Consider the following 22,105-nt stretch of genomic DNA (forward strand, 5'->3'; position numbering starts at 1 on the left):
CTAACGGTTTACGATTTAAAACAAACTAAAACCGTTGTATAAGTAAATAACTTATACAATGCTAAAACTCAAACTGCTTCTAAATAGTTTTGTATCTGCTTCTGCTGAACGCGGCCAAATTGATCTTTGAAAATCACCGCGCCATTATTCTATGGCTAGAAATTGGCCTCAATGATTTGGGATCGAGGGGGATTATCCCTCTTTATCCTGCCTCATCTCGTGTAGGCCTGGACAGCCTTCGTAGGTGGGCCCCATCCGTCGTCTACCCCGACCGCAAATGCGGCCGGTGTAGGCGCTTTGTGGGACCTCCTTTTGTCCTGGCTGGGCCCCGCCGGCTAGGGCCCTTTCTTCTGGCGCTCTTCTTGCTTCGCCGGCTCGTCTGTGTAAACCCCGGGGGTAGTGTCATGTTTATGTGTGGTATGGTTGGGTAGGGTAGTGCGGCTATGCAGCCTGGGATGCGCTTTGCTAAGGTGGCCCTTAGGCTAGCGCGGGAGGGGAGGGTTAAGGAGGGTATGGGGGGTGTGTATGTGTGTGTGTGTGGGGGGGGGAAGGTGTGTAAGTGTTAGTCGTGTGGGGATGCCCCCTCACGGGGGCGTACGTGTCTTTTGGTGTATTTGTCTGTCTGGTATATTGTTTGTCGGGGGTCGCAATTTTAAAGAAATGTATTCTAAAGTAATGAAAATAACTGATAAATAAGTAAAAACTTACCTGGGCATAACCCCGGCACAGGTGCTGTAACAAAGATGCCGACGGCGTCTATGCTTAAGCCGGGGATTAGGTCGGTGATTAAAAGGAAAGAAAGGGATTCTTTCCAGGTAGCCTTAATAAAGGCAGGTAGAATTTGCTCCTTGCACTACACTTTCACAAAACACGTGTGCTCTGGTCGGCTGCCCGCTAGGAACTGAAAATCACCGATTCAGATTTTAGATCTACTGGAATTCTTCTTCTTCCTCTTTTATTGGTCTTTGCCGAATTTGGCAAAATATAAATACATTTTCAAGGAAACTATTTGATTTCAAATTTCTTCATTGTTATTTTCAATCTTTTATCTAATGACACAAACCAATTTTGTTGTTAAAAAAGTTATACTAATAATAAAACCTTTTGTTGAAAATTGGACTACATTTTCAAATACTTGTTCAAGATTATTTATACATGTATATATATAGTTACTTCCTGAAAACTGTTTTTGTAGAAAAATGGACTAGATATTTTCCCAACGGTGAAGACGATGATAATTTAGAATTAGAAAGACATGATTCACTGAACTGTGACTGTTTACCAACGTGTGACAGCGTTTATTACAAGATGTACACCAACAGCTTCCCTCTGGGGGAATCAAATAGGTCAGACTATTATTATTTTTTTTATTTATATGGGATGCCCGCTATAGCTACACCCTTTCTTTGCGTCTTTATTGCGAATATTTGGCATTAGTTATGTTTACATTATATACCTAATGTATAAAAATATTTCTAGGAACATATCTAAGATAAACATATTCTTTATTAATGGCTTTGGTAGCCTCTACAAGATCGATATGACTTTTACTTGGTTTGAAGTTATAAGTAAGAAATAAAATTTATCATTACAAGCATATTTCTGAGTGATGCAGTTTTTTAGGTGCTTACGGAGGTCTGATGTCTTTAGTTATGGGCTTGAGTCTTATAAGCATCATAGAAGTTCTCGTTCTTCAGTATAAATTAATATTCTATTATGCACATAAATTATATTCTCAAACAATAAATTGAAATTATAAGAGAACGTTTTTATTATTTTTTTATTAAAAAAACGTCTACCCTCAAAATACCTACCTACATAAGTGCAGTTTTATGTCATTGTCATTCTCTACAATTATCTAATACCTTTAAGATAAACTTATTTAAAATGTAGGTGCAAAATTATTCTTTGGAATTCCTTTGTTAAAAATAACTAAAAAGGCTCCATTTGTTCTAGAAAAAAATAGCAGTAAAAAGAATAAAACTTTGATGGTTATCACTTACCGTTCTGTTGATAATAAAGAGCCATGAAAGCGAAATTTTATTTCAATAAATTTTTGTTTTTGTGAATGTAATAGTAGAGTGCGTAATTTTTTCTGATATTCATTACAAGTTAGTACCGTTAAAAATCTGATAAATTAAATGACAACATCCAACTTCATAGATTAAATCACTATTGATCTGTCTAGGCACATGTTTAGTATCGGATGAACATATGTTTTCTGGATTGTTCTACTTCCATCGCCATCTAATGGCAGATCGCGTACTCGAAAGTTCCAGAATCATCCAATCAAGTATAAAAGAAGGCTTAGGCGCGATTCTCCCCAGTTCAAACAAGTGAAACAAATAAAGTGCCAAATCGAGAAATAAATCGAAGCGAAATCGAATATTTTAGTGTTTTCGGAGTTGCAAGTGAAAGAAATTTACAGAAAATGTCGCTCTTACCATATTTCCTTGACGATCCTTGCTTGTTCCGGCCGTCGAGGCTTTTGGATCAACATTTCGGGCTCGTGCTGGACCCGACCGATTTAATCCAACCTATGAATGTCCCCAGCTTATTAATTCGTTGTCCTGCTGGTTACTTCCGGAACTGGAAATCATCAGCCTCCGAACGAGATTCAGGATCGGCTGTAACTTATGATAAAGACAAATTTCAAGCTAATTTGGATGTACAGCAGTTCAAACCCGAAGAAATAACTGTTAAAGTTACCGGGGAGAATACCATCACTATCGAGGGTAAGCATGAAGAGAGACCGGACGAACATGGTCAAATTTATAGACATTTCGTGAGAAAGTATGTTCTGCCCAAGAACTGTGACATGGCTAGAGTGGAATCGAAGCTGTCTTCGGATGGTGTGCTCACCATAAGTGCCCCCAGAGTAGATGATAAGCAGATTGAACACAAAACCATTCCAATATGTCAAACTGGAGAGCCAGCTAAACCAGTTGAGCAGAAGAGTGATGGGGACAAAAAATAAATTTTGTATTTTTTTATTGCCGTTCATATTGTACCAGTTATTAATACTTTTGTACCAATTTTGTTAAGTCTGATGTAGCACTTAGTTTTTTTAATTATTAATTATTGTTATCTGTTCTTGTATGAATTAAATAAAACGACGGTTTTTTTTGTTTTTAATAAATGGAGCAAAATAAAACTAAAAAATTTTAGTATATATTTTAAGTACAGAACTTACTTCTAATTTCTCCTAGGCAAAATACATAAGTTCATAGGCTCAAAAACGTGGGTTGCGACGATTGGTTCTTAGATTCTTGGCAACATTCACCATATCACCTAGAACAGTTTAAAAAAATAAAGTTTTTACCTCTACCCTCCATAATTTGAACGCCTAATACCAGGCAAATTTTCTAAATTGTTAATTAAGCCTACAGTGTGTAAGAACTACGTAAGTTGTAAGGAATATTGCCTCCAATGTTTTAAATATTGAGAAAAAAAAAACTCAAAATAGTTGTTAATAACTTAATTATTTGACCACCTGTTGACAATCAAATGTCTTTGGCTTCTGTTAAAATAAGTAAGATTTTCCTTAAAAACTTCCAAGTGCTACTTAAAACTGAGATATTCTAGATGTTGCTGACATTCTGTGCGAATTTTTTGAGGTTATACTGCACAATGTCTTGTATATAAGGAAACTGTATCCAGAGACAATTTTTGTACCCAAAAAGAAGTATGGGGTTGTCGTTTATCAGTCGGTTCATCCAGATCTGAATGAATACATCAATCAGTGTTTAAGAGCTGTCGCCTTTCACGCCAAAAACAACAAATTGAAAAGGCTGTTTGTATGTTTTCATGACGATGTAATTTTTGAAAAATATGTTTTCGAAGTGTTAGAATTGACAAATTTTGTAGAGAGGTTTGTTTACATTAGTATTTGTATTTCTGACACATAAACACTATTTGCTTTTGTTTCAGTGATCCTTTTTTGGTAGATTTAGAACAGTCGTTAAGAGATTTTATGTTAAAATTGCATTCTTCACAAAACTATTTGGAGGACTTATCAGATAATGCTACGTTTAGTGTTAGGATAGAGACTACTGCATATTCTAGCTTAGAGTTCAATCAGAATCCTGCATTTGAAGTGAGTATATTAATCTTTCAATAACAAAACCGTTGTAGGATATATTAAAATCACATTTTTAAAGAACTTTCCCTGGATTGAATTAAGTGAAGAAAATGGAAATTATGTTAGTTCTCCAGACATTGTTCCAATACACTCGGTAAAAACGTCATTTTTGACAGTCCAGGTGTATGTAGAAAAAGAAACCGAGTAATTTTTTTAATTAGTTATTTAATATCAGTAAGATAAAGATGGAGAATGCAGAGGGGGGACTTAAAAGAAAAAGTCGTTTAGCAGTTTTTGAGCATGTTAGTGAGAGACAAAAGGATCCTAAGAAAAATAAGTTTCGACCGAATCGGCTCGATTTAGAAGATTCTTCTCCGTCCGAATCCGAATTGGTTATTGACGACGAAAAGGAAGAACCTGTAAGTCATTTCTAATAGTATAAATTTCTTTTTCAAGTACTTAGTAGTTTGATCTATCAAAGAAAATATGTTTGATTCATGATTTATTGAAAACTTTACATATACAATATAGTCATAAATAAAAAAATAAACTATAAATTATTTAACAATACCTCAACAGTATTTAAGTATAGTACAGTACAGTAACAGTATATATTTAGCAAAATACAAGGCTGTTGTTTAGACCAAATCGTTTACGAAACAACCTTCATGAATTTTCATTAAAGAATTGGTCCAGTTCACTTGGATCATAATCGATCTGGATTTCTTCTAGTAACGCACCGTTTTGTTTCCTTTGGTTAATTTCTGGTAAAGTTCCCAGACTTTTGTATACCTCTAGGTCACTTTTGAAAGCATCCTGGAAGGCTTTTTGCCTTTCTTCCATCACACTTTTCTTCTTCGCCTCATATTCGGCCACTTTCCTTGTATGGTTTTCTTCCAAAGTATTCTTAAAACTCTCCAATGATTCTTCTTTCCTCAACTCATATTGTTGGAGGTGGAACTGATGTTGCACTTTTAGCTTCTCAAATTCTATTTCGTCTATTAAATTTTCTAGGTCAATCAATCCGCTTTCTATTTTATCTGATAGTGTATACAAACTTTTGATGTTTTCTAAGCAGTTCCCAATGTTTCCTGGTAGGTTTGAGTTGGAGAGTATATGTGTAATTAAAGACAAGTTTTCCTTGCTACAAGTAATGTTAGATGTTATTTTAGTGATATCTTGTGCCACAATCTCGGCCTTTTTGGCGTTATCTTCATTAATTTGATGCAATTCCTCCCACTGGTTCTGAAAATGCTGTAAAATATCGGCGCCCGCATACAGGTTTATGGCCTCTTTTTCTTTAATTTCCTTGCCTTCAGTATTGAATAGTGGAACATTTTGTTTGACGTTTAAAATCTTTTCTTTCAAACTGGACAACATTTGTACCACATCGAGAAGGTTTTTTGTTAAAAAAGATATTAAAATGAACTATTTTAATCTATCATCAGTCTTGAAATAGCTGACGTTTGACGTTCTCGTTCAGGGGGGGGGTTTGCGGTTTGCAGTAACGCGAATTTTCATCGCATAAATGTAGTTATAGCAGTAGATCAAATACACAATGTGTCAAACCGTGATGCACTCAGTAGGTTGTTGTTTTTGTTATCGTGATCAGTAACCTTACAAAATAATGTCTTGTGTTGTTCGTTATTGGATACTGTGTCTGTAGGCGCATTAACGTGACGTCACTGTCGTAGTATTTTTAAACTTTTCTTCTATTTTTCTAGTTTATGAAAAAAAATTGGAAAATAATATATTGACGTTGTACGTACTAAATACTGTTAATTTAGGTTAGAACTGACATTTTTGGATATATTTTAAGAAATAAATTTTAGGTAAAATGTAAAAAAAATGTTTTGATACCTTTGACAAAAGAAATATTGAACTTAAGTTGTGAATGGAGTTCTTGTGATGAAATTTTTTACTCTTGGGACAAATTTAATGCACATTTAATGGAACATGCTTCATTAAAGTCAGGTATGGAAATTATTTGATTTATCTTTTTAAGTTTTCTCTTTATAAAAATGCTTTATTTGCTATTCTATTTCCCAGTAACTATTTAGTAAAGGTGATGCGAGTGATTTAAATAAGTGCAATTTTTCTTTTAGAAAATTTTGAATGTCTTTGGGGCAGTTGTGAGGCCACTTTTTCATGTTGTTATTTCCTATCACAACATGTATCATACCATGGTTATTTGACCAAGTTAAAAAACATCGGTCAAAATGTTTTGGACAGAAACGATTGGCCGACTTGCAATTTGGAAGAAAACTACAAGATACCTGTGTCGCTCGAAGGTTATACATGTAGATGGGAATATTGTTCGGTTAATTATTGTACAATATATGACTTTTTTTCACACATGGAAGTACATGTTCAGAACAACCCTCGTGTGTCGAATGAATCGTTGAATGAAATCATAATGTGTTGTTGGGAAGGTAAAAAGTTGTTGTGATTCTAAAAGCATTGGTTGATTTTAATTTGTTGTATAGGTTGTAATACGAAATTCTCTACAAAATACAAATTGTGCGAACACGTCCGTACGCATACCAAGGAAAAAATTATCGCCTGTCCCACTTGTTGCACTAGTTTTTCAAACAAAACCAAGTTGGGCGATCACAGAAAGAGGCAACTGGCAACTGATCGTAAGTAACTCTTTAGTGTGACGCATTCCGAGATTGTTTTTATTTTAGTGTATTTTTAGTGCAAAGTTATCAATGTTCGCAATGTTTAAAGCTGTTCCCTAGCGAGCGGTTGCTTAGAGAACATATGCGCTGTCATATAAACCATTATAAATGCACGATGTGCGACATGACGTGTCCGAAACCTTCCATACTAGCTAAACACATCCGATTCAAGCATATTAAGGAGAAACCGTATAAGTGCACATCATGCCCAAAAACGTAAGCAAAAATTTTTCTTGTGAATCTCATTTGTGACGCATTATCTTGTTTATGGGCGTGCCGTGCCGTTCCTGGTCAGCATGGTATATTTATAGTTAGACAACTGGGTGGCGACACTTCCGAAAAACCCCTCTCTTGTCTCTTTTAGAGTTTTATAGGTCTTTAGTCGATGCGCAGCCAAAGAGAGTTCGCGTTGTTTTAAAGTCTAAAGGAGACATTACGAATTACTAAATAATAAACTTTTTTGTCCGAACATTTACTTGCCACCATATTTTCTAGTTTTTCCCATTGCAGTACAACTTTTTTTTTTTTAAATTCATGTCGATCGGATTTCTTGACTACTGAATTTGTAGCAGTCATTTGTGTGGTCGAGGTGAATTTGGAAAACCTCGTTTAAAAATGGCATTAAATTTGTAATAAATAATGTGCCGTTCGAACAAAATTATTTCTTTTTTTTTTTAGATTTGTAGCAAGACATAATTTGATGACCCATCTGAGGTCTCACAATGGAGAGAAAATAATGAAATGTGAATTGTGCGATTTTGAATGTCGAACCAAATTGAGTCTGAGCAATCATTATGTTAAAGTGCACGAAAAAGTGAGTCTTGCAATAATTTTACAGTTTATTTGGGGGAACCTTGACGTGTTCCTTATTTTTAGGTCCGCCCCGTATACGAGTGCCACTGCTGCAAGCAGAAATTCCGACGGGGGGGTTACCTGACAAAACACTTGATGAAGGTTCACAACTATCACTGGCCGTCTGGACATTCCAGATTCCGGTAAGAGAATTGTTTGCTTTCGGCTGAAAATCAGTCGATAAACTTAATTATCTTCCAGTTATCTTAAGGACCAAGACGGCATCTACCGCTTGCAAACGGTACGTTACGAGAGCCTGGAGGTGACCCAGGAGATGATAAAAAGCGAGTCGTTGCAATTCAGCAATAAAGCCAATAGTGTGAATTACAGTCTAAAGTACGACAACGATGGGAAATCGAATTACATTCTCTCGGTGTTTGAGGACGGCGAGCAGTCCTTTAAAATGACTGAAGATGAAGAGAAGAAGAACATTCTCATAACTATAAACGACGTGGACGAGGACGGGAACATCGTTCGATCCGAGGTAGTCGAGTCGGGGGAAATTGTGACGACGGTTGTTCGTAATTCACAACAGATCGTCAGAATCAGTGCGGGGGCAGAAGAAAATCAAGAAGGCGCTGGAACAAAACGCGGGAAAGGCAAGAAACGGAGGAGGAAGCGAAAAGCGCCGAGGAGGAAGACTCGGACCTCATCGGCGACAAAAACAGATGGAGTATGATGCTTTTCCGAAAAAGCGATTTTGAACGATGTGTCGAAATAAGACCATCTAAAAGTGAGTAATATATTTTACTTTTTTTTTACTTTATTCACTTATTTCTGTAAATTTTCTTGTTGAGTTTGGTATTTTTTTAAGTTTAAAACTGTAAGTGTAAATATCGTATTATTTTTGTAAATGTATTAAGTTCACAAAAAAAAAGCAAAATGTAGAACTAGCAAGCCAATAATAATCTCATATTTTCTGCAACATGGTAATTTTGTTTCATATTTTATTTAAAATCACTTTAAGCAACATTAAAATCTAGTACAAATCAAAGGAGCACATTTCTTGCATGAAGAATGCTCAAGTTTAAATTTCTGTAAAAGAAAATCATGTTCTACTGTGACAGTATTATTTTGTTCGTTCTTTCGACGGCGGTAAAGTGCATCGGTCAATATGACGCCTGAGTGGCAGCGGTTACTTCGGGCGCCCGTTTCTGTTTATAGTTTGGAAACACCACTGCTCAGGCAACTACAGTGAAGAGATGGTATGTCCAGGGATCAAGAGAGACTTCACACAGAAATAAAAGTCACACTTGATAAATACTTGATATACTATATGTATACAGTCCTACAGGTTTTTAAACATAATAGTAGGTGTTGCCATATATATTTTTTTTAATGAAATAAGTAATCGAGTTATAATTCGTTTTTTAGACTCTCGTCTACGCCATTACTGGGCAGCTCCCGATCTCTGTTGTACATGAGCACTTGTCACTGTTCCCTGATATACCTTTTTAATCCAACTGTGTGAAACCTACAAGGTACCAGAGAGTGAAACTGCCATGGAAAATAACTTTGATTACTTTTGTATGGCTTTGTGACATTTTAATGCTAATCTGATGGATTTGAAATATTTCCTAGTTTTAAATAGAAATATTTGTTATAATCTTAGTGACCTTTGATATTGATCAGATTTAGGTGAACGACATAATCAATCCACCTGATGTGATATGACAAGGTGTTAGACGAACAAAAAAACAATAATAATTGTTTAAGGTTACTGCGCACCTTGCATTATTTGCAATTGAAATTTTATTTTGTACAGAATCTTCTATATGTCTCCATTACCGTACTAGAAGGCAACCCTCCATGTCGTTTAATGGTGGTAATATTGGCCCCTGCTTCGGCTAACAGAGTGGCGGAAGAACATCTAAGCTCTGCCCTGTATAAGTTTCGGATGAGGAAAATTGAGATAAGTTGCTATTTGTTTTGGCGCGTTCCTTACTCTGTTGACGCCAACCTTTTTCCCTGACATACTACACAAAAAATCTTCGACTTGTAGTAACTGCCAGACGTAAAGCACAGAATTTGCAGTATGTCTTCATTTGGTCTGGACTTGAACGTCTCTGTGTATGATATTTGGAATCGGGAATTCTTATAATAATAATAATTGAATTTTTGTCTTTTATATCATCGATTGTTATTTTTAGTAGCTCATCTCTTCTCAAAGCTCCACAAACACCAATTAATTATTAAAATGACTTGAAAAGTTGTTCAAAATTAGTTAAATCTATTATCAGGTGCTTCTTGTAAAAATCTCTCAATTTCTTCTTTCGTTAGAATTCTGAACTTTCTCGGACGGTGTCTAACTGATTTTCTTTTCAAATATAGTATTAGTTTTGGAAATTTTCAGATATTTACATTTTTTTAGCATTCAGTGTAGTTTTTAACATGGCACATACCGACCATAAAGTCGAAGGTTTAATTTTATTAATTTTATATTCGAAATATGCCAGTAATACCGCTTCGTACACTTTTTGAATTTTCTTCGAACTACACCACCCCTTGAATTCGTTTTAGACAATCTCGTACTGTCTCAACGATTTTTTGGGGATTAATTGTGAAACAGCACTTTGTGCAGCTTCCAATACTTCTCCTGGTAAATGCTCGTCTTCACTTTCTGAGCTCATTTTGAATTAAACACCCTCAGAATTTGAATTGCAATATATAAATCTGACACTACTTTTTCAAACAACTAATTTTTATTGTTTATTAGGTTGCTATCGTTATGATAGTCACCGCATCTAAACCGTCTTGATTCAAACACGGTTCAAACAATTTCATACATAAATTAAATTGTTGTATACCTATAACACAATTTTATTTGCACTTTTCGAAAAAAATATTGTTTGCATCTGGATTGCGAAATACTTTTGCGTTCTGAAATGGATAGTTTGTCTCGCTAAGCTCGGTAAAATAACTTCCATTCTTGAACGCAAAAGGACCATTTGGCGTTCTAACTACAAAAATACAAAAATAACTATTGACAAACTTATGACGTGTTTCTGAAGGTCAAATATAGTCTCCATATAAGTATGACCCCCAATCAAAGTTATATCCCGTATACAGTGTGATCATTATTTTTTGTCACGTTACAGGTAACTTTTATATTTTTAGAGGTATTGGGATTGGTAAAATTAGTGAAAATTAAAAGGGAATGTTTGAATTTGGATTGTTTTGTCAGAGAAATAAAAAGTTTTAGTTTTTACTATTTTATAAAATTAAACCAACGCATATGTACAAATGTTTTATTTTTATATCACAAACTTAAATGCAAAATATAAATATAATCTTACCGCTAAAAAAAAGTACAAAAATTGTCTTTATCGTATAAAAAGGTTGAGCTTATATTATTTAGTCTTATAATATTTAGAGGTAAAATACAAAAAAAAAAAAATCTAAAGGAAATCTAGGAAAAAATATTTACAATAATTATGACTAAAAAAAAGGCAGTTGGGAGTAGCGAACAATTAAAATGAGTATTCAAAGAGTATCGTCGTTGTCTCAACCAAAATTTAAAATTTATTTAGCTATAAATTTTTGAATAAGCGCTAAATTTAAAATTCGAGTCGATAGCTCACAGCGAAAAAAAAACGATACAATATCACAAACTAGTCTTCAAAAAAAAGTAATTTCCTATAGTTAAGTTTGACACTTAGTTTTTAGTAACGTTTTTAGTAACTCGTGCCACAGGGAAGCTTTGTATCAACGATAATAAATTTGAAACTAAAAAAGTGGTATAAAAATTGCTTCAGCCCTAGAAAAATAATTTAACAGTCCAAACTCTGAACCTTTACATCCTACTATTGGTCCCTTTCCACGTCACGTTAGCCCTCGGGTGCATCGGCAAGGAGTTCCTGCTCCCGTAAGTCGTCTCTTCCTCAAAGGCCTGGTTCACGTGTCCGTTCTCAAACACCTCCTTGGCGGGTATACTGCTCGCTACACTGTTCCTGTGGTTTCTCTGAGCTACGTTATTGTTCCCGAATTCGTTCTTCGCGCCTAGGGTTTGCATGTTTGACTTCCTTCGTTCTGCCATGACCGAGTTCACTCTCACTTCTAGAGCTTTCATCGTTTCCCGTCGCATGGTCATTCGCCTGCTCAGCAGTGGAGTACCTAAGCATGGAAGTCATGGTTAGTTTCGGTTTGAATGAATTAATAAAATGTCTGTTATTTATTTTTTTACCTCCTTCTGGGTTAGCGTTGAGTTTGGCGAATCGTTTCTTGAACGCTACGTCCAAAGTTCCTATTTGCCTCTTCTTCTGCGCCGCCTTTTCTAAGTTCTGGATAGTTTTCCTCCTGCCGATGCGGTCGGGACCTGAGCCTGAGTCGTTGTCGTAGTCGCCGTCGATTCCTTGCAGTTTTTGCAGTTGCTTGACGATTTCTATGGCTTGCTTGTCCAGTAGAGCGTTAGGGGACATTTCTTCCTTCTGTAAGTGGTCACGGTAGTCATTATAATGGTTTGAGTTGGATTGTGTGAGACTTTACCTTCTTGGTGCAAGACCAGTTGAGCTCTGTAGATGCCAAGATGTGGGCTATGGTACCAAAACGATGGAACAACATGGCGGTGAACTGTATAACCAAGATAAGGGCGAAGAAGAATACAAAGACCAAACCGATCGGTTCCAGTTGCAAGTATTCTTTGGTGATGTGCACCTAAAAACACACCAAGCTTTCAAAATGCAACAGTGAAAATCAGTTTATGGAGTTTTCCCAAAAATATTTACAATTTCCTTACTTTTATACATAATTCTTACATAATTTTTACACTACAGTTTCTTTTGAGAAAACTTGTTTGTACACTATAGATACATGCAGTATATACAGAAATCACTTGGTGGCGCCATCTGTACATCTAAAGATTTCGACAGACGGTCCAGTGATTTGTGCACATAGTTTAGAAACACATTTTTGTTAAGATTATTCACAAAAGAAGGTAGAGGATCAAACTGTTAACAACAGAGGACAACAGGAAGAGGACAATTTAAACCGTTTTTGTAAGAATCCAGAAGTCGACAGTAGTTCTCAAAAAAAGTTTTGCATTCCAAAGAATGTTTTTATGTTTTTGTTAATGATGGTTTGATGATTATGATTTTAGTGGTGAAATGATTACAACGTTTTTTTTTTTCTCTTTGAAGACCAGGGAAAAATACTGGATGGAATATTATTTATTTTAAATTTATAGTTCTTGGTTTCGTGACGGGTGACATGGAGAAATGGTATATGGGTATGAGGGCGATGACTGTTACAGTTTGTTACATTTAATAAAGTAACACACCGTTAATGATAGCTGACTTGATGTTATAATGCCCGTTTGCACCGAAGTTGATAAGTGTTGCTTAACAAGTCATTCTTAAGAGCTTAGGCAACCCAGCTTTGCACGGCTGGTACTGTCAACTAAAAATGCCTAAGTCTTAGCGTCATCCATATTGATTCATTTACAGTGAACAATGACAAACTACCACGTTCACTCTCGAAATGATGCGATCACTGATTGGTTAAACAAAATCTCAAAAAATTGCACCAATCATAACTGGTGAAACAGAATGTTATGTTTTAACGTAATCTTGATCTTACTGCTTTAATTTTACCTAAATCTAATTGCCATCGTGAAGAAAATAAAATTACTGTTCCAAAGTAACTGGTCACGAGGCTTGTAATCATTTATGAAGCTTATAGTTTGTACTTTTAATTTAAAGGAAAAATGCAATTGAAACAAATGACATATTTTAAAAATTTAAAAATTTAATGTTTACACAAGATCAGTAAATACAGTTTATGATTATCCGGTGCAATACGCTAAAAAAAAATAAAATAATAAAGTATTTCAGTCAACATTAATTTATCGAAAAGTTATGGGTTTTCAAGTAGGTTTAGCGTCGCCACAAGACCGTCCTTCGGAGAAGGTTTCATGAAATGTAACAATATTTTTGAACACAACTTTTTGAAGTTCACTTAGACTGTCGGGGCCATGTGTTGAGCAACTGGTATAAAGAGAAAAATCGATATTTCAAATAACGCGCGAAATGCATTCCAAAGAACGTTGGAATTCCAAGATTAAGTTGTTAGATGTTGTTAGAAAAATAATAATAGATCAAATAGCTGGTTTTTAGGCGGATTTTCGAAGCAATAAGAATAGATTAAATAAGATTGACTAATCCGACCCGTATTGCTACACGGAGTCACTAAAGGAAGGCTAGGGTTACCTGCGAGTTCAGTTAGTCACAGAATTATTTATATTGTAAGTCCAGTCAATTAGGTAATTATTAACATAGTATAGTTATACCAAAGCGTCCCGATATTCAGGAGCCCACCAATAACATAAAAACAGAAACTTCTGAACCCAAGAAATGGGCGTGTCGAAGCGAAGTGTCGAATTCAGGAGAGATCTACGAAAAAAGTCAGTTCTTCCTTAGGTTCCACATTGAACAGTCGACTTAGTTTTAGAGTCTCGGGTTAATTTAGTAATGGATAGAGTCATTCCAAATTTTGCTATGGATCGTGCATTCCCTGAATCTCGGTATGCTGTCGCGTGTAAATAAATTAATTAATAATGTTGTTCGAGCCCGTTGTGTCGTTATTTTGTTTGTTTGTTTTGTTTTTATTGTTATTAAACCCATTCCTGGAAAGTTTTGGTGTTTCTTTTTGTTTCTTTCAACTTCAGTGTCACCTTGTATAGCCAGTCACTGGATTACATTCTACGTAAGCAATAGATGGTAAGTGTCTGAATTTCATTCTCTGAACATACAACATTTCTAAGAAGATAATTAAAGAAATAACCCCTCAGGTTACAATTGTAAGAATTACCTTATTGGATTTTCTTAGTATACTTTCGGTGCAAACGGATACAAATGCATTATTAAATGTAACAGAAGGTGTGTTAATGATTATTTCCTTCACACAAGTGACAATGTACAACGTGCTGTAAATTTTAATCAACTAAATCCCAGTTTTAGTCAATTGGAGGTGTGTGGGGGCGGTGTCTGCGTGAAGCATTACCTTAGTAGTGTTTCAGTGTATTTAATGAACACATATAGTGTTATGTGAGACAAAAAACCTTGCAGAAGAGAAGTGTATTAATCACAAAGTCGTGTTCACACTCAAGTAATGTAAATTAGTGTTGTACATGCTACCAAGGAATTGTGGTCCATTTTCGGATGATATAATTCGACGTGTACCATTCAAATATATTAATGTGGTCACTATTTGTCTGTAAAGTTCTGTTTTCTTGTACAATCGTTTAGTCGTAAATGTTTATTGTTTGATTTTGATATTTTCTCGTACTTGTTGTCTAAAAATTGGAAGCAGTGATTCAAAAAGAGTTGTCTTGGTAAAAAAGTAAATGTATTGACTGCCGATTTGTCGATGGACCACAATTTGTGGGCTTTTACAACATACATTACAAGAAGTAAGTCAAGAGACTCATTAGTATCCAAAATCCAGAGCAGAAGACACATTCAAAAAAGACCTTTAAATACCTCGGCCGTCTCCTCAATATAAGTAATATTAGTTCGCACTCCGAGAGGCCACTTAACATGGATTTGATCCTTATTAAGTTGCAGAAGAAACACGACTAACACGAAAAGGGCATTGAACATGAAGAAAGCAAAAACTGACTTATTTCTCAGTTCGATCAAATCTTTCGCTATTCTGTCCTGTAAAAAGTTAAAAAATCACATTAGCTATGCAGTAAAGGGGGGGAGCGGCACGATCCCTGCGGGTATCTGTAAGAACCGAGAACGAAAACCCACAAAATATCGTGCGCACCCCGTGTAGTTACCTCTTGTGTGCTCTCGTCGTAAGTTATATTGGTTCTAACGCCGAACGGCCATTTGATGTGAAGATAGTCCTTTTTCAAGGTCAGCAAAAATACTATTAGCACGAACAGGGCGTTCATCATAAAGAAAGCAAACACTGATTGGTCTCGGAGTTCCTTCAAATCTGATGCTATACGGGCCTATAATTTTGCACATATTATGGGTATGGGGTAATTCTCATAAAAAGCAATAATAACTAATATAACTACTACTGAAATGTTTGTTCTGCTGTTCATTATCTCGAATTAATAAGCAAATTTTTATTTATTACGAGCAATGTTTGAAAAATCGCGAAAGGAATATTCTAAATTGGAAAATACTGCAAACTTCAACTATTTTAAAAGTGTTACCTTCTCCTCCTTGTTTTCATCGAGAGGAAATAGATATTTCTCCAAAAGGTCCTTCCAGAACTGCATCTCATTGCTGCTTAGATATTCCACCTCTCCTTTTCCAACATCTGGGTCTTCAATCCAGTACGGATTGATCAGGTCGTCCCTCTTGTTTTTGGGAAGAGTAGAAGCAGTCTCAGAGTCCGACTCGACCGAAGATTCTCCTTCTTCCTCTTCTTCGGTGACGGGCTTCAAATGAGGATCGCCTTGACGGGAAGAAGCAGACATGCTCCTTCTTCTAGAAGTGTGTCCTACTGGATCGATGACTCTGAATAAGAAAAAAATAATTGTTATTCCATGAGGTCATATTTGGTGATCAAAAATTACTTTTCAATGTGGTCTAAACGTTTGGAAAGGCTGTCCAAAGAATCAGCTATGTGCATAAGTTGCGCTTTTTCATCCCCAGATTTTTGATGTGTACAAAGCATACATCTAAACAATCCAGCAAGGGAGATTTCAATACTTCCCTCGTCATCGTCATTGGTACCTCCAGCTTGTAAGAATCCTAGCAGGGATTTTTGTTTCTTTTGCTTTTGCGCTAACTCAGCTGCTTTCTTGTCTTCTTCAAGTTCCTAAAATGACCATATGGTTTAGAAAACTAAACGTACAAACGAACATGTCTTACCTTTTTGGTCTTTTTGACTGCAACTTCTCGAGTTCCCCAAGAAACGTTGTTAAGGTTGATGATGGAGTAGAGAATCAACAAAAGGTACATAGAAGGTATGGACAACAAGTAGATGATACCAGGAACGATACACCAAAACTCTTGGGGATGCAAACAGGCTGCTATGAAGAAGGAACCCGTCATGGCTATCAAGAAAATGGCTGACGGTGATCCCACGCCGTCCTCGCGCAACTGCAACGCCGTACCAACAATTACGGCCATCATAATAAGCGCGTAACCAGTGGATAATATTTGTGCGGCTAACAGCTGAAAATAGAAGTGTGTGTTAGTTACAAGTTATAATTTTTTATTGGAGTAGTACCTGTATGTTAGATTTACAAGTGAAGCAGACAAGCATGAAGAAGAGAATGGGGTAGATGTTGTAGTAGAAACTGGTCCAATTGTCGATCTGGAAAGCCGCCACGAAGGCACCCACCAACATAAGAAATATAGTACCAGGTCCAAGGATGGTACCACCCATAAGAAGGATTTGGTAGCCGATGTAAGGCATAGATATGTTGTCGTTAATATCGATAGTTCGTCTGGAGTCCATGAGCAGATCCATAATGTTAGCGATGGTGGATGGTACCCATCGACGACGTTGGTTGAAGAACTCGTTGAAACCTTCGGGGGCGTGGGTGTAGGCATCGGAAGCGGCTGAGTATTCGACACGGTAACCTCTTTGTAGGAGAAGCGTACATAACCAACGATCTTCTCCCTGATCGTATTGCACGTAGTGTCTCGCTTCGGCAGAACTGAAAGAAGATTGGGTCTTATTAACATGAAACATGACCTATGGCTATAAAACTTTACCATGTGGTATACTTTTTCATGACATTATCATCCATAAGAGCCTTTCCTCTAAAGAGAGAGAAGCACCCTGGACTACAAAGTACACAACCGATGACGTGCTCTGTAGCTTTTTGCAGCCAATGCCCAATAGCGTACTCGAAGAGTTGGTACCACACCATAGGGCCAGATCCAACTGGATGGATACGTCCACAAGCAGCTCCTAATCAAACAAAAGGAACATTAATATTGGTAATGTTGACGTATATATAAACCATTGTTACCTAGATTTTTGTTCTTTTTCATCAAATCGATAAGCAGTAGCACAGCTGAAGGCTGGAAATCGATGTCTCCATCCAAAGTCAATAAATAGGTATTCTCGGCGATGGTAGCTTTTCTATCAACAGATATTGGCAGTTCCATGAGCCTGTGACCCAACAGGTAGTACATGTACATGACTTGGGACCATCGCTTTCTGTGCCTGATCTTCATTTTATCTTTAAGATGCGCGATCATCTTGGTTTTACCAGGTAGAGACCAAATGAGTCGCCCCCCGTAAGGAGTTGGTATTTTCTTCGGTGGACGAACTCGGATGTGTGTTTGATGGACGTCGGAAGCGGCTTCGTCGATGGTCGCTACAAGAAGCTTGACGAATCGATTCACTTGAGTGTCATCGTCATTGTGGTCCGATATTTCAAAGGCATCATCGAAGAAAATATGAGCTGGAATAGTAGTAAGTGTTAAGGGATGCTACAGTAAATATGTCGTTACTTACTTTCGAATTCGTAGTAATCTGGATCTACAACTCTCAAATATTTCTGAGCTACCCTTCTGGCCGATTGATCTTCATCAAGTCTGAGAATAGATTTCAAGAACTCTATCATTTCTTCTTTGTTTTCGTGCCACATAGTGGCACAGCTGTAGATTCTTGTTATGTGGTCTGAATTTTTAACTGTTTTCGGAGAAGATCCATCGGTATGATTGGAGATGGTTTCATAATATTCATCAGCCTTTTCTTTCTGGATTTCATCCAAGTCTTCTGGTTTCACATCCGCTTCGTCATCTCTTCGTCTGTTCATCCCCATACTTTGGTCAATTAGCAGACCTAAGTACAAATACATTCTATTACTATAACATTTAGATTAATGTGCACCATAACAATTACCTTCGTACATGGGCGTGACTTGCAACTTCTCCGTTCGCGCCAGACGCTCGCATTTTGGTGTCCATATGTGGATAGTGATCCAGGTTTGACTCAGCAACCATAACAACCAAATCCAGGCGTGCTGGTGTGAAATAAAGTCGTTCAGGAACACAGCCGCGGGTGTTTCAAAGAAGAGGTAATCCGGGATAGTATCATGGAAGAAGCAAGGGTCTCCATTTCTCAAACCGCATGCTGCTATAAGCATGGATATTGTGACTGGAATTGTTAGATTTACTGGAAAGGCATAGGAGAATCCCTGAATCATGATTTTACACGCGAATTTTCCGAAGATGTAAGCGAAATATGAACCGGCAATGTTGATCAATAAGACGTAAATCGGGGTTATGTCACTGGACGGTACCACGGTGTCGTCGCCAGTTGGGATAATCTCGGAAATGTCTGGAAGGGATGTTCCGCCAAGAACTGGTTTGATCTGAAATAAAACGGTTATTTTTGGAGTCTACAAAATTTCTCAATTTACCTCAAGTATAGTGATGGGATGAGCATTGAAACCTTCTGAGAACTCTGTGAAAACAAATCCTAGTTCTCCTTCCCTGGCCAGGATTATGAACAGCATGGTCAACAAGAAGCACAGGATCTTCCATGTGGATATGAACATGTATGTGAAGTACCTAGTTTGGTCAAAGGTTTCTTTGATCTTCCCTAATTTCTTGATAAAAGGTAAAGGCGAGTGTTTGGAGATGTAATTTTCCCACCAACCCAGCGAGACTAGAAAAATGGCTATGGGTATGATCCACAGATCTGCTCTCCCTTCTATGATCGGCCAAACTATAAAACCAGTTGCTTGGGCTGATATGGCTACGAGATCGATGATCACCTTGATGAATCGTTGCGATTCTTTGTTGTTTCTCGAAAGTAAACCTGCAAAAACATTTTTGTAGTAAGCGTTCCACAAGCGGTCTAGTTTCGCCTCATACCTAACACTCCAGGTACAAAACAAAGACAGTTGGTAAGCATAGCCCCCTTGACTACGTCTATATCAGGCAGGATGTGAAACATTAGAAGGGCCAAGCCTATCGTGTGACCCGTTTCCGTCAGGAATATGGTAAGGAAATGCGAAAACGGCGGTTTCTTCGACGATTTGAAGAAGCACATCCTCGTCGATCTGAACAAGGCCCCCAGTTGTGGTACTGAGAACGCGATGAAGATGCACCACATCCACGCCACCCTTTCGGGCGTTGGTAATTTAACTACGAATTGCTTATCTCTACCTAATTCCTTATTACAGTATTGGATGACCCTGTCGGGCCTGATTTGTGAGGTCATGAACAAGAGGGTTCCTTTCGATATCACCCCGCTCGCTAGGACTATTATGAAGGTTACTAGATAGGCTACCACCTTTAGGATTTTCACGGTGATCTCCAGACACTTTTGGTTCGCCATAGAACCAGATTCCTCCTTGATGGGAGGATCCCTGAAGACGTCCCATCCTTTTGTTTCTTGGACGGTTCTTGTACTGAAACGAAAAATAAATTTAGTTTGATATTGTAAGTTCGCGTTCGTACATATGCCATATCGCGTGAATGGTGCATGTCGTTAAATTCAAAAGCATGTGTTCACTTGCCAAATATTTGTCAAAGTTACCTATATTTGAGAAGATACGACAAATATTTGGTAATTGACTTAAATTATGATTCTGAACGAATTCTGGAACGAATTATGCGGGACTTGTTATGATAAATTAGAGTGAGAATATATCATGTTCCTTTATTGTGATATTTACAACCTTCTTAAAACCGGGCGGGTGTAAAAACTTGATTACAGGATTATGAACGCAAGGCCGTTCGTAGATCCAGTTTTACAGTAAAAAAAATCAGTGAACGGAAACTTTCGCGCAAAGTGCTGGTGCGGTGAACAGAAATAGCGCAGTCTAGCTGTACTTAGGATAGAATTGTATAATCTTAAGAGATTCTGGCCTTGGCGTATTTGAAAAGAATCTTATAATGTTTCTAATGTTCTTAAAAAAGACGTTAAAGGCGTTAAATAAAGGAAGTGTCTTTTTTACCACTTTGCAAACTTGTCGCTCAAAATTTTGGAGGCAAAAACTAATCGAAACAACGGTACTTGTTTATAAGTAATTTCTAGACCAAATACTGTTTTAGAATTATGTATTGAATTTCAAATTGTTCTATTTGCATGTCATTAAACACGTCGTGGGAGTTGAAAAAATTAGTCCAGCCCAGCTCTTAACAGAACGGTTAACTAAAAACAAGGCAGCGGTGACATTTCGTTAACAAGAGACAATCGACTGGCTCTGCATGACTCAGAAGGGCAGGCCGGAGCCGAACCCTCTTAAGACCGTACGTTCTTGTATCCGCGTAGCGCCACGGATATAGTTATCCTTGGCATTTCGCTCTTAATGAGACATTCCCGAATTCTGGTCAGTTATCTCGAGCTTTTGTTGTGCTGCACTGTCGGATCGCTCACTATTTAATCGTTTATAAATTAAGGTTCGATTGTGGAGTTATTTTGACGCCGAATTTCGTTTGGGAGGTATTAAAATACCGATACCCCTGTTAAGGAGATAATAGGATGGTAATGGTTTCATCAGGATGGGCTCGATAATTTTCGGACTATTAAGTTTGGTATTGATGCGGTTTGTTTTGGTTTAACATATTCGAAGCTCGTTTAGATTAAATTTCGAACAAAGAAGGTGTAAACATTCGATATTTTAAATTTTGACACAAATTGAAATAAACCGGGTGAAACAGAAATCGTTAATGAAAACGGAAATATAAAAGGGTCTAATATAGAACTTTGAGGCGCCCTGATACTAGCGACTACAAATATTAATATTTTTCCAACAAATATTGGTTTTGCTTCCGATTTTGAGCAATTGTTTGTCTTGTTCGTCGTAACCCAGTAGGACTGTTGCGTTTGCGGTGAATGTGTACATATTCTGCAGAAATGCTGTCTATAGAAGTTATTCAATGTGTAATCTAAAATGAAGTCGGTTGTGAAATTCGTAGAGCTATATTAGTACCGTTCAAGAATGGAATGTCGCACAATACTGACTTAAGTAACATAGCCATTCACTTTTGAACGACTTACAGCATTAATTAATCGTGGTTGGCTGTAAAATTAAACATTTAACTGTTCTAGTATAGTAAAATTTGATACGTTATAAAGTAGGCTGAGAATAACCGTTTGTTTCACTTGTTGAAAAGAAAAATTAATAGGGGTCAAGCCTGGTGTTCCTGATGGAGTACCATTGGAACTGCATTTAAATATAAAGATTGACATGGTCTTCATTCTGAATTTCTTCTTTCTGGAAGTGTCTCAGTAACTAGTTAGCATCATACTATACGATTAAACGTTTTGTAAAAAATTGGGCCCATATTTTATAGTAAATAATAATGACATGGCCTTGTTTATTTTTCACTTTCACTGTAAATCATACAGCCTACAGTAAAGACTGTTGTAACAAAGATAATTAAATTCAATGGACTGAGCTGTCTAGCATAACAATCATCATTATTTTCTTTAACACCTAGCAAATGCCCATTCCCGCTATTAAAACAGTCTAAAAAAAATTAATTGTCAATCTTACAATAACGAGGTAGGCCATAAAGTACGAAGAGAGCGATACTTCCATTAGTGAAGGACAAAT

At 36.9% G+C, this 22,105-nt stretch overlaps 6 protein-coding genes across 7 annotated transcripts in view; 4 read left to right on the forward strand and 2 right to left on the reverse strand.

Moving 5' to 3' along the window:
• Window positions 1-1,069: 1,069 nt before the first annotated feature.
• LOC108904531 lies at window positions 1,070-1,764 on the forward strand. The gene is made up of 3 exons (XM_018707127.1): window positions 1,070-1,346; window positions 1,480-1,568; window positions 1,624-1,764. The coding sequence occupies exons 1-3, from the start codon at window positions 1,156-1,158 to the stop codon at window positions 1,749-1,751; spliced, it is 408 nt and encodes a 135-aa protein (XP_018562643.1). The 5' UTR covers window positions 1,070-1,155; the 3' UTR covers window positions 1,752-1,764.
• A 504-nt stretch (window positions 1,765-2,268) lies between these two features.
• On the forward strand, window positions 2,269-3,127 carry LOC108904530 (protein lethal(2)essential for life). The gene has a single exon (XM_018707126.2). The coding sequence runs from the start codon at window positions 2,432-2,434 to the stop codon at window positions 2,975-2,977; it is 546 nt and encodes a 181-aa protein (XP_018562642.1). The 5' UTR covers window positions 2,269-2,431; the 3' UTR covers window positions 2,978-3,127.
• Window positions 3,128-3,479: 352 nt separating this feature from the next.
• LOC108904529 (mitotic spindle assembly checkpoint protein MAD2B) lies at window positions 3,480-4,303 on the forward strand. Its single transcript, XM_018707125.1, has 4 exons — window positions 3,480-3,532; window positions 3,586-3,871; window positions 3,931-4,096; window positions 4,161-4,303. Exons 1-4 carry the CDS (start codon window positions 3,508-3,510, stop codon window positions 4,287-4,289), a joined length of 606 nt encoding a protein of 201 aa, XP_018562641.1. The 5' UTR covers window positions 3,480-3,507; the 3' UTR covers window positions 4,290-4,303.
• Window positions 4,245-8,428, forward strand: LOC108904527 (histone H4 transcription factor-like). Its single transcript, XM_018707123.2, has 8 exons — window positions 4,245-4,500; window positions 5,914-6,055; window positions 6,187-6,513; window positions 6,568-6,720; window positions 6,780-6,978; window positions 7,441-7,576; window positions 7,639-7,757; window positions 7,816-8,428. The coding sequence occupies exons 1-8, from the start codon at window positions 4,327-4,329 to the stop codon at window positions 8,291-8,293; spliced, it is 1,728 nt and encodes a 575-aa protein (XP_018562639.1). The 5' UTR covers window positions 4,245-4,326; the 3' UTR covers window positions 8,294-8,428.
• On the reverse strand, window positions 4,571-5,547 carry LOC108904528 (dysbindin). The gene has a single exon (XM_018707124.1). The coding sequence runs from the start codon at window positions 5,459-5,461 to the stop codon at window positions 4,748-4,750; it is 714 nt and encodes a 237-aa protein (XP_018562640.1). The 5' UTR covers window positions 5,462-5,547; the 3' UTR covers window positions 4,571-4,747.
• A 2,561-nt stretch (window positions 8,429-10,989) lies between the features above and the next one.
• Window positions 10,990-22,105, reverse strand: part of LOC108904526 — a 61,765-nt gene continuing 50,649 nt past the window's right edge. Inside the window, exons 3-17 of one of the 2 annotated variants that reach the window (XM_018707121.2) lie at window positions 19,413-19,951; window positions 18,956-19,356; window positions 18,436-18,907; window positions 18,046-18,375; window positions 17,555-17,992; window positions 17,295-17,493; window positions 16,804-17,236; window positions 16,443-16,748; window positions 16,145-16,389; window positions 15,779-16,085; window positions 15,392-15,568; window positions 15,090-15,266; window positions 12,100-12,267; window positions 11,798-12,041; window positions 10,990-11,727 (exon numbers count right to left, since the gene is read on the reverse strand). In XM_018707121.2, coding sequence (XP_018562637.1) covers window positions 11,408-11,727; window positions 11,798-12,041; window positions 12,100-12,267; window positions 15,090-15,266; window positions 15,392-15,568; window positions 15,779-16,085; window positions 16,145-16,389; window positions 16,443-16,748; window positions 16,804-17,236; window positions 17,295-17,493; window positions 17,555-17,992; window positions 18,046-18,375; window positions 18,436-18,907; window positions 18,956-19,356; window positions 19,413-19,951 — 4,756 coding nt within the window. In that variant the 3' untranslated portion in view covers window positions 10,990-11,407. The remainder of the gene's footprint in view (window positions 11,728-11,797; window positions 12,042-12,099; window positions 12,268-15,089; window positions 15,267-15,391; window positions 15,569-15,778; window positions 16,086-16,144; window positions 16,390-16,442; window positions 16,749-16,803; window positions 17,237-17,294; window positions 17,494-17,554; window positions 17,993-18,045; window positions 18,376-18,435; window positions 18,908-18,955; window positions 19,357-19,412; window positions 19,952-22,105) is intronic. The other variant, XM_018707120.2, reaches the window with a different exon arrangement.

This window comes from Anoplophora glabripennis, unplaced genomic scaffold, assembly GCF_000390285.2.
Source record: "Anoplophora glabripennis isolate ALB-LARVAE unplaced genomic scaffold, Agla_2.0 scaffold112, whole genome shotgun sequence".
NCBI classification, from domain to species: Eukaryota; Metazoa; Arthropoda; class Insecta; order Coleoptera; family Cerambycidae; genus Anoplophora; species Anoplophora glabripennis.